The sequence below is a fragment of the Falco naumanni genome, chromosome 14 (assembly GCF_017639655.2).
Source record: "Falco naumanni isolate bFalNau1 chromosome 14, bFalNau1.pat, whole genome shotgun sequence".
NCBI classification, from domain to species: Eukaryota; Metazoa; Chordata; class Aves; order Falconiformes; family Falconidae; genus Falco; species Falco naumanni.
Window position 1 is genome coordinate 13,697,910 of NC_054067.1, and position 12,130 is coordinate 13,710,039.

Genomic DNA, 12,130 nt, shown 5'->3' on the forward strand with positions numbered 1-12,130 from the left:
AACGAACAATGTCTCATCAGCTCTCAAATTCATACCTTTCCATTTGGTATATTGTATTATTATTAACATAAATTAACATTTACGCTTCAGATATCAGGATTTTTCACTCAAGCTGCAAAAAGATTTTTAAAAAGCCACTAACCTTGGAGCAGAAAAGTATCTGTAAATGCATTAGAAGAAAAAGCAACAAAACCTCCTTGAAATGTTGAAACATACCTCCATTCAACAGGAATATGGAAAATAAAAATAGTAATATGCCATTTAACGTGACAATTCACCACCGGCGCCGGGGCCACCTCCTGTGAAAGGATGCCCAAGGGAAAAGGTGAGGTCCTCTGGAAGGTTTGCACCTTAAGCTCATCACAGCAGCGAGCTCAGACCTCCAACAATCTCCTTCAAGACCCTTGACAGAGGAACACAGCGCCACGTGCAAGTGGGGTGGAAAGATTTCGAGGTGCAGATGCAAAACACGGCGGCCTCCTGCAGTCCCCATGCTGACACGAGCTTTCATAACTGTGCGCTTGGGTGGCAGCAACCATACATATAGACCTACAGATGCATTCGCGGATATAAACTTCATCTTTATTCCTCCTATGGATATAGGGATAGAGGTGATTCTTTATCATCATGGACATTGCAACAGAACCGGGTATATAAGCAGAGACCCTACAGGATCAGCTAACACAGAACACATGGTTTTCTCTGGGTAAATCACCTTTCATTTCTCCAACTTGTGACTATGGATCTCCCAGATCTCACACGCTGGATCTATCTGTACGTATGTCTGAAAAGTTGCATAAATTCTAGTAATGAGATAATTATAATAAAGCCACAATTATAATACCCCAAAGATAGATGTTTATTGAGTTGCTGAAAAATACAAGTATTCCAGTAAGTTCGTCACATTTAAATGTTAGCTAAAAAAAAACCTACAGAAGTTCCACATACAGTCTAGTTGTTCCATTTTCCCACTATAATGAAAACTATGTTAAGATGATACAAAGTCAAACCTTTAACAATCACCTGTGAATTCCAGAAAAGTTAGTATGTTCTAATACTTCTTATATTGCCCTTACTAGTAGCTATGAGCTATTGTGCCAAGTTATCCATCATTCAGTTCTGAAGGCAATGTGTTATAGCTGTGAAAACTAGATACTCAATCTACTCTTTGGCTATATAAATCAGAATATTATTAGCATGAGATTCCCGTTATTAATGAGGCCTAACTAATTAAAACCACAAATAGTTACATACACATTTTCCAAACAGGTCTGACCTGCTGAAGTCATTGCAACATTAAACTTTAAACTTTAGAAAAGATATATTCTTGGAAGGGTTCTAACAGCCATTTGAGGGGTATTTGTAGCCGCTCAGAGAAACGGATTGTGTTTGACCACAGAACCAGGAACGAACAGCAGAATTCTGTGAAACCATGGATGAGGAGCTGAATTTGTTTTTTACACCCTCATAGTTTCCACAAACTAAGACTATCGGAACAGCGATGCTAGCCTGGGGCACTGGCACTGTGGTTATATCCATCGCTGGTGTAGACCTATCTTAAGGAGAGAGGAAAGTTAAAAGGCTACAGTCGTAACAATGAATCTTGACCAGTGCAAACCAGCAGCTGAGGACAGCAAGCTGTATGCCTGGTCTGTAAGAACGAACCTGAAGGGACTGCAAGAGCAGACACAAAGCAAGAGCGTACACCACAGGTATCTGACAGACTGCGGAGGGGGATGCAGAGTTCCAGTTTGAACAGAAAACAAAAGCGTTCTATTTAGCAGTTCAGCATCTTTGATTTAGGAAACAGAAGCTGAACAAGCTCATGTGACATATGAGAAGGTTGCTGCAGTCAGCAAGACCTACGCAGACCTAAGAACTACTCCTGAAGAACTGCTAGGTGGAAGAAGCACTGCGATTAAGATCTATAAAATGTATTCAGTCCCATTAGTTCTCAAATCCTGCTGGAATCGATGCAGCCTGCCAGCAAGACACCTTCATTAAGGCAGGATTTTGTAAATTATTTACATTTTGTTTATGAGCTGGAGCCTGCCATTTACAAAACTTTTAACACCTCATGACTCGTCCATGTCCGAGCCATATTATCCACAGCCGATTAAATATAAAAGTAACATACTTATTTGTGGCATCCTGATCAAACCAAGCTTAAAAAAAAAAAATTACATTGCAAAGCTTCATCAATTTTACATTCTCTCAATACATCTCATGTGGAAACCGCATAATTTTATTTTTTTTTTCCTTAACACACTTTCCTTATTCAACAGTGACCTTCCCCATGAAGATGACCAGGGACAGACAGGAATCTCATGGTTCACGGAGTCCAGCCTGGAACAGAGGCCTCCGCATGGTATCATTCCCCCTGTAGACCCGAAAGGCCCTTTCATAAGAAAAGAGTTTTCTTTATAGCTGGAAACTGAACAACAGACTCTCAGAACTTCAACCACAAACTCCTCATTAATAACTGCAAAAAAAGTTCCAACTGTTTAGATGCCTTTGTCAGGGGATGGTTTTCACTTCCTTTGTAACGCTGTTCCTTAATTCCTGCTTTATAACCCCAAATTGTGCTTCATCAAGAAACAAAGAACAGCTGGATGCGTGCAGGTGCAGAATGAAAAGCTTCACAGGGAAAAACATCTCTCAAAAGAGAGTATTTTCAATATTCAGGTCTAATTCATCATCCAGATCTTTAAATAAAGAGGAAGAACTTAAGGTAAAAATTAATTTCATCATACAGAACTCTATTTCAACCTGTTTGAATAATCTAACTTAACTACAGGTCCAAAACCTGGCAGCTTTGTTTCCTTAGTGCTGGATCTAGCAATTCATGATCGCAAACCACAGAGAAGGTGACCTGTGCTATTACCAGATCCAACCCATGGAACAGAAGGGAAGCAGATCACCTCTGTCAGCAGGAGTTTCCATACTGGATTAAGCTCATTTATTAGCAAGATCCAAAACAACTATGTTGGTCTGATGCGTATGCTGTAAGACACTGGGTGTTTTTCACACCGTAAGACAGGAAAGTGTGTAAATATATAAAGATGCTGCTACAAGTGAAGGCATCTTTATCTTCATGTACTCCTACCGCTGCTGTCCCTGTTGGTCGAAACTGAAGCCCTAATATACTCTGTATGTAGAAGTGTCCTGCATTTCCCTGGAATAAGAGTTAACATTTCTTTTGTTTGTAACTACAAAATAACGTATTTCCTGATATGTAATGAGGCAGGTCACTTTATCAAAACGGCAACAGATATTTGAAAGAACATACAACAAATTCTCATTATTTACTACGAACATGTAAAAAGTGAAGTGAAATCAAATTGAATAACTTGACTACATGAAAATTATTAAACAGTTTGTATTTTATACACAGAGTATGTACACTGGGTTTGGAAATGTGGGTTTTATCCATGCAAGTTTAATACAAAAAAGCTATTTACAAAAAAATAACAGTAGGAACATTTTTCAAAAGAAACATGTTATGTTGGAAGCTCCAGCAATAATGGAAGTCCTGAAAAAAAGACTTAATACCGTATTATACAAGAAGACAATCTTCAAAAACGTGGAAGATACACTTTACAAGAACATGAAATGCAAAATGAATTGTAATGCACTACCAAAGAACTTGCAAGTATATACACAATTTAAGCATCTATTTTAAAATTATCACTCTCCAGCTGTGCCTCAGAATTACTTCTGCCATGTCCTGCACACATTTACATACCGATCGTTTAGTTACATTGCATGTTCTGAGTTTCATAATCACGAGTTACAAAATAAAATAACTGAATACCAACTGAATGATAACCATAAAGCAATCATATTTTCCTTGTTCTAGGCATTACGTAAGAGTAGAACACATTCACATTACTCCCAGCATAATCCACCAAACCCTTTTGCAATGCCTGCGCATGCCCCTCCAAGCCTTGCATTACCTGCTAGTGCAACAGACACGAACAGTTGCAGCTAGGAATTCCCACAGTTGCAACAACGCTTGATGTAACATATGGATTCAGTAAACACAACCGTATTAACGTTTGCATGTGAAGAGCGCAGCCTTGCACATGCTCCAGAAAGCACGTTAATACTGAACAACGGGCGTTCCCATGCCGTGAGTGGCACGACCTAACCCTAAACTGATACAGCAATTCTGGAGAGATCACACTGGTTCACTCATACTCAAAAATGAAGCAACCAAAAATCCTATTACTTCCAAATATTCCTATTTCACAATCTGCCTTCATAAAACTACAGTGTGTGTGCATGGGGGGGGGGATTAAAAAGGAATCAGAAAGTTGTTTGCCTTATTTCACACAATTTTGAAAGAAGTGACAGGCTCCTCAGTGCCGAGAATTCTATTTAAGTGGCTGACTTCACGTTATAGCTCAGTTACAAAACTACTGAGGGAAATTCCAGTCTCGCTGAATTCACATGCTCATAGAATCTTCTAGGTTGGAAAAAATCCTTAGGATGATTGTAGGATGATTGTGTACAACATTAAACCTAACACTGCCCAAAGAGAAAGTTCCCCAAAACAATTAAATTTACTGTCAGTTTGAGCTATTCTTCTCCTTTAACATTTGCTAATATACTAAAGTAGCCCTGGAAAGACTTTTTGGTTTTGTTTAAGAGTAGGATTCTAAAATGTGTATGGAAAAACACATTAAAAAATCTTCTTTGAAAAAGTACTTGGCTATAAAACATTCAAACCAAGAGTGTCTGCTTATGTCAGTTTTATAAAAACTTGTATTTCTTCCCTAGAAATTAATCAGGTAGCTTATAGCAATTTTGCCTCCCTTTGCCTCACATGTTAAAAAAATTAGAAAGTCAAAATCAATGAGGGAACAAATATTGCATATAACCACTATTTCGAGACATGTTGTCAGAGCTGTACTATGTGAAATACCTGAAGAAAAATAAAGCAAAGTGGCATTTTATTATATAAGACACACAGGAGTCAGAACTACTCCTGTGCTGCGGCAAGTTTAAACTACAATTCAGTTAATCACCTATGTTCTCTATTTTAATAGTCAAGACCAGCAGAAATTTTCTCACAGGAAGAGAGTAATTTTTACCTTCATATTTAATTTACCAAAAATATCTGTGCCATACAATTCCTGATTAAAAAATAGTTTGCCTTTCCCTCCATTTGTAAATGAATTACGTATATGCCACAGCGCGCTGTGTATGGAAAAAGAAACAGTACTACTGTTTTGATTCACTCGCATGGAAGGACAAGTAACACAATAACCCGCTAAGTGTCACGGTGTAATATTCCATGAGTGAAGTTCCACAGTTCCTAGAGAAACCTTCCTCTGCCTCATTCCATCATTCTTTGCCAGTGGAAGTTAATTACCGGTGAATCTACTTAACTGTTACCCTCTAGTAAAGTCAGCACTTTCTGTAGTGTTTTTACACAGATTGAAAACATCTATGTAGAAGAATTCTGCAGCTTATGCTGGAGGACACAGCAGCATGAAGTTTCCTTTAGAAGTTGCACCCCCCGGGGCAATCTCATTACAAAGCCAGAGGGTGCAAAAGGCACCACCTGGGCACCCTGCCCAGGGCTTGGGATGGGCAATGCTTTCTGCAGCAAGAGCTGGGAAAGAGCTATCCAATACATATAGTCTTCAGGAAAACAAAGATGCCAAATTTCTTGTTATTTTAACCTCTACGGAAAGCTCCCTGTACTTCATGATCCACCTTCCTCAGCATGAAGTAGCTACAGAACATCTCTTTCTTTCTCTACTGAATCTCAAGGCTTTTCATTGTGAAGTGATTCAACGTGAAATCAACTCAGAGCACCCTCTCCTTGGACAACTATACATTGCCTTTCCCATTCTTGGGCTTAACTCCGGTTTTGCGTGCGTTGGGGTGGGGTTTCATGTATCTGCTTTTGTTTTTCAAGTAGAAGTCACTGTTTAATATCGTGTACCTCTTTCAACACACACATACGTTAGCTTGACTTAGGGAGGAAAGAGAGATTTGATTTACCAATACAAAGTCATCTCCTATCTTCAGAAAGGGCTGAAAACTCCCACCAGGTGCTTTCAGTTGGAATCAGCTGAATTATTAAGTGTGCTTTATCTCTGCCGATACAGACCGATGCCAAGAAAAACAGGCAGACTGCAGCTGTGTTAGATGCAACAGCTACCTTCCACACAAGCACTTAAGGAATCAGCAGAAACAAGTGCCAGACCTTTGTCTCTTTCCAATACTGAGAAGACACACAGAAACTCAGTTTTTGTGAAAACAGATGCCTTTTCTTTTTTTTTTTTGTTTGAACGTGGCTACAGATTTATGTCAAAACCTGACAAGACTGCCGCTAAATGGTATTTGAAATAAAGTTTTTAACTGCAGTAACTGCTGATAATCCCCACCTGCAATTTTATTGAGGTGATACACCTCCCCCTAGTCTGAAAGCTGTGCTTCAAACTAATTTTCCCTAGTCTTAATACTGTATATGGCACATCAGAAAATTTGTATTAAAAAAATAAATCTGTGTAGTACTTTACAGCTTCCCTCGTCTTACCAGAGAACACTATTTTTAGTAAAAGATCTGACACTAAAGCCTTGCTGGTGACAAACCAGTTTAAGCCAAGATTGATATGGTTTCCAGCTCAGATGTTCCATAAATCAAAAGGTGAAATAAAGTCAAGAGCAAAACTTGCACTGACTTCAGTGAGACTAGGTATTTACCCAGAAATTACGATGATTCATGTCGGAGTTACTCATTATTTCCAACTTACTCCTCTGTATTTTATGATCATTTTAGTTCCCGGTGGTATTTTGGAAATCCTCCAGACACATCGGTAGAGATGGTTTTCTGCACCCCCAGCAGTGCCCCAGATAGCGCGCAGCTTTACCAGCATTATATAACAGACGTGAAGTATTTCTGAGATACTGTGTGGGAAGTCCACGCATTACAACTATTTTAATGCCACTGTTTTAAGATTTCACAATATCTGGGACATTATTGCTTAAATGAACGATCATTCATGTACGACACGCTACATTCCAATGACATAAATAAAAAAAATAAAAAAAAAAAACCAAACACCAAGGCAGGAGCCCTGTCAGTATGCCGATTCACACTAATTTACAGTTCAGACCATGTTATTGCAGTAACTTTGTACAGCATTCACAAATAACAAAAGCACCCTATTAACTCCAATTTACTAGGCAAACAATGCAGTTTCCTAAAGCTTTTAATGTTGCCTTTTCTTCACCTCCAAAGTAAAAGCTGAACAACTGCAACAGGAGTTGGGCAGGCCTCTCTTTTTAACCGTCCTGTCAGCTGTACCAAGTATTGACACTGCATCCTCAACAAAATGGGAAAAGGATATCCTACATGTACTTGGATGTTGGCAGCAGGGATTCTGGAATCACAGCAGTGCCCCAGTGCCACTGAACCAATTTCTTAAAAAAAAAAGTAAAGAGGAAGGAGGAATATGGCACGCAGTAATGAGCAACGTGAAGTCATCAGATCTGTGAACAAGTAAGAAAATGCTGGGAATCAAATGGAAAGGGAGAAAGGGGACAGCAGGCAAATTCTTGTACAGCAAAGACAGCAACAATTTCCACAGGCTGCTTTAAAATTTAAACTTAAAATTCAGAATATTTAGCATCTTTTTTGCGGTTGCTCCTAAAAAGATCATGATGGGAACAGCCAGTTTTAGCAAGGCTTTACATTATTATCGTTATTTGTTAAAACAGCTAAAGAAAGATGAGAAAACACTCATCCAGGCACAGTGGACTTTTTCCCAGATTGCTCCTAAGGATACTTGAAGGCCATTAATCTTTTCAATGCTAAAAAGGAAGTCCTGTAGGAATCACGATTATCCTTCCCATGAAGGTGGCCATAATAATTTCCAATGAATAACAAAGCAAGACTGTTTCTAGTAGGTGTGTAAGGAAGAACTTGAGAGCATTAAAAAAAAAAAAAAAAGAATTACTAGTTTTCAACTTCAATGATACAGTTTAAAATGAGTACATCAGTTTCACATCCAGTTTTCAAGTTACTTAAGAAATAAGCTTTAAAAAAACCCTGGTAAGCATCTGGCATGCTATCATCAAGGGAATTCTTAATGCTAGCACTGCGATATAACTTGGTAAATTTAGTTTAGTAGGAAAAAAGTTACTTTAAGATCAGAAAACATATTTAAATATGACAATGAAAGAGCAGTGCAGATCAATTTAAGACAGGTAACCAAAAGTGACAATCTAGTTAGCAATTCTATGACTAACACACTGAAACAGACCTTTGTTGTTTTGAGTACCACAGCAAGGAATTGAAAGACAAGGACTTACTCTTTTTGAATGGTTGAGTTCCTCAAGTGTAGCAGACACCAAGCATTCCACTTAATGAATTACATTACTTTTTCATTTTAGTCTTAGCATGACTTATCAGATACTGAATTTAATGAAAAATAGGGATTGAAGTTGTTAAATTATATGTGAATGATTTTTAAAAGTTAGATTTGAAATATGGTATTTTTCAAAGGTCAAAGCAATCCAATTTCCTTAAACACGTATTAATGTAGCGTAAGATTTGTACCTAGGACTGCAAATTAAGCTTTACACCAGCCTCTCCATGAGCTGAATTTTAAGAAAACACTATAAACAATAGCAGGTTATAACTGTTACACATGAATCAGCTTGTTTCAATGGATTTAAAAATAATGTACCTTTAAAAAAAAATCTTACCAGAAAAGGGTTATTTTTCCTCTCAGCTGCTGATTTTAAGGACTATAGTAAATGAAGGAAGGTATAAACAATACCCCTCCCCCATTCTTTTATGAATTACATTACATGGGGTCTTGATCAATTGGAAAGAACAAAATCAAATCTTGTTACACACTTGGCAAACATATCCAGAACTCTTTTTTTAATTGAGCTGCCTATTCATGAAGAACAAACTAATGCAAACAGATTTTTTTACTAAAGTCATGAAATTATTTGCAATTTGTTTAGAGAAGAACTCAACTGTGTATGGTTTCAGAATGTTCTCAAAACATCGAGAATTTGTGCAGAAGCAAACAAATACATAAACTCAGAAGTTTCAAAAAACCACCACAGTGGAAATTTTTCTTTTTCACATTTATCCAGAAAAGTCTAATGTCTCAGCACAGTGGCATTTGTACAAACTGATTTGTGTGCTATGCCACACTTGTGTAAATTACACAATAAATCGCGTAAACACTAAAAAGATAAACACTGATATTCCCCAAATAAATTATGGATATACCTGTTGTAAAAATGTAATGTGAGATCAGGAGCAATATTACACAAAATCCTGAAAGTCACAGCGTAAACCTGAGATTCTGGCAGTTTTATCAAAATGTCCTACATTATTCTGTATGCATCACTAGTCCTCATGTCTTACTCACCATGTACATTTGTTTGTCCCAAACGAAGAAAAGTAGACAACTATATTTTGTCCAACAATACATTAAACCAAAAGTGATTAGGTAGGTATTATCAAATTAAATATCATAAATAAAAAGTATTTACAGTATTTTCTAATAATTAGACAAGAAAATAACCAAGTTGTACAACAAACTTAAAACACCCAACATCAAAAATGTGAAGTATTACTTAAATCTTCACATACTGATTTTACAAAAACCTATTAAAATATTTAAAAATCTCCATTTTATCTATTTTAAACAAAGAAATTTCAAAAATGTTTAAGACTATTAAGAGTTATCAATTACACAGGCACTTCACATGTAAACAATCTACAGTACATGAAAAAAATATTTGGCACCAACCTAGAAGACTGGAAAAAACTCAATAAAATGTGTCTTTTTCCCATAGTATACTGTTTTGTGTAGTCACCATACACTCAGACTAAATACTGGCAATGTTAGAAGTGTGTAAGTTACAATCAGGAGTGCAAAAAATAAAGAACACAAATATTAAGCTTTCTGAGAGAGTGAAAATGAATTACACGTGATCAGTTGCTCGCATTTTTACCATCATACACCATCGCTACATTTCTGTCTTACCTTTAAATCAAATTACTGACTTGAAAGATTATGGAGTGTGTGGGGAGGTGTGGGCGTGGGTATGCGTGTGCGTGCTTTGTACTTCCAAAATAATTCAAACGACATTTTCAACATAGGATAAGAAATCCAGCATTTAACTGTAACACTGCAAGATGTTAAATGGCAGCTTTTAACTTAACTGGAAAGAGAACCCGATGCTACCACAATCTCTTTGTGCATCCAATTACAAAAGAAAAAAAGAATAATTATGTTCTTTTAACTGTCAGCTGACTCCAAGGTTTTCACGTACAACTCCAAAGTAAGGCTGTCTACAGCATCTGGACAGGTATTAGTTTCTGATGGCTTGGGTGTTCCCATGTAGGAAGCTGAACTGCCTCAGAGCAATCCAAATTAACAGAACGGTTAAGTTGTCTAGCTTCCAAGAAGTCATGTCACATGGAGGAAAGCTGAGATACTTTCAATGTAGGCAATTCAAGCAGAGCTTGAACTGTGAGACCAACCTTCACCAGACCCCTTTCCTCCAGAATGTGATGAGGCAAGCAAAGTCTCTCCTGCAAAATAAAGCAGTATGCGAATTAAGTTTCATTCTTTTTTTTTTCCCCCCAAGGCAGGTAACAAATGCAAAACTGTCTCTGAAGTCACACATACATCATTACATGACACTTGCATGGAAAATGTCTTTGGCCTTAAATTTCACATGTGGTAGTCTACAGAACAGAATGGTCAGAAACTAATTATAGCTACGATCGGTTGAAAGCATTAAAACTATGACAGCATCAGAAGATGCTTAAAAGACTGATTATTTCATAAAGCCAAAGACTGTTTCTTTTCATAAGCAGAGCAAGAAAAACAGGCTGATGGGCACTGTTGGCTCAGTGGCCTACTTCCCCATTAGCTTGTTTTATAGGCTTATTAGCCATTTTTCCCTTGGGAAAATTTGGAAGTGCTGATAGACTGGGTCCTCAGTAATAAGCCACTCCCCAAGAAAGTAATCTTTCAGTTTCAAAATTCAGCACAAGCTGGACAACCTTCCCAACTGCTAGCTGGCATTATATGTAATTCAGAAGGTAAATCTTAGCATCTCTAATTTCTGAATGGCCTGTGGCTCTACACTAGATAGAAGCTATGGCAGAGCAGTATCCCAGGCTTTTAAATCCATGAACTAATATTCTTGTTCCACTACAAAGGGTTAAGAGAGTTTTTTCTCTTGTAATACGCAGGAAATTACTTATCTTTAGGTTTTTTCCTCCCCTCACACAGGGCAGTAAGAGGATGAACTTGGGCAACAGAAGCCTGAATAATGGGCTGCAACTATGGCTGTGCTAAAAAAGACAGCTGATCAGGCTACATGTTTCTGTAATTGCAGGATTTTTCCTAGGCAAGCACTGAAATTCATTCCAAAGCAAGCCGCTATACTCAAGACTTTCAAATATTACATCATCCTCTTGCATCAGTTCTTTTGTTTAGATGATAATTTATTTTACAAGGAGGTCAGTATTATTTTTTACTGTAAGGAACCAACTAGAAAACCATAAAAAAAGTAACTTCCTCAAGTTCAAGCCACAGGTCAGAAATGGGACATCTTTTCAGATCTTCAAGTTCCCTGATCAGTATTTGCTCTGAAATCACTATTCCCCCCTGAATTAATCCACCCACCCACCCCCAAACGAACTTCAGTATTTGCTGACATTTTCTGTGGTTCTTAACAGTAAGTCAATAAAGCAATTAGTATACCTGTGGAACGCCCAATTTTTTACAAGCATCAAGAAAGTTTTCAACATTTCTTCGGCACTTTGCCATACTGAGTTTAGGCTGTAAAGACAGAATGTTAGATCTTCACCATACATTCGTGTAGGATTGTATATTTCTGATGCAAATTCAGTTACAGTTGCTAAAAAAACAAAACAAATTTTGTGAAGACTCAGTATATGAAAATAACTCTTAAACTAAACTTCTGAGCCTTGTTTAATGCAATGTTCTTGCATAAAAACTGAGGTGAGGAATGTAGCCCATTAATATGGTAAACATGATTCATGGTGTTTTAGTAGAACACCAAAATGTTGTTTTTACATAAGATGCAACAGAAGTAAGACAAATGA

At 37.4% G+C, this 12,130-nt stretch overlaps 1 protein-coding gene across 4 annotated transcripts in view; it reads right to left on the minus strand.

Moving 5' to 3' along the window:
* Positions 1-841: 841 nt before the first annotated feature.
* The window catches only part of LRCH2 (leucine rich repeats and calponin homology domain containing 2), a 56,074-nt gene continuing 44,785 nt past the window's right edge, over positions 842-12,130 (minus strand). For all 4 annotated transcript variants that reach the window (XM_040614287.1, XM_040614286.1, XM_040614289.1 and 1 more), the window contains 2 exons: positions 11,766-11,843; positions 842-10,582 (listed from right to left, as the gene is read on the minus strand). In XM_040614287.1, the coding sequence (XP_040470221.1) occupies positions 10,463-10,582; positions 11,766-11,843 (198 nt within the window). In that variant the 3' untranslated portion in view covers positions 842-10,462. The remainder of the gene's footprint in view (positions 10,583-11,765; positions 11,844-12,130) is intronic.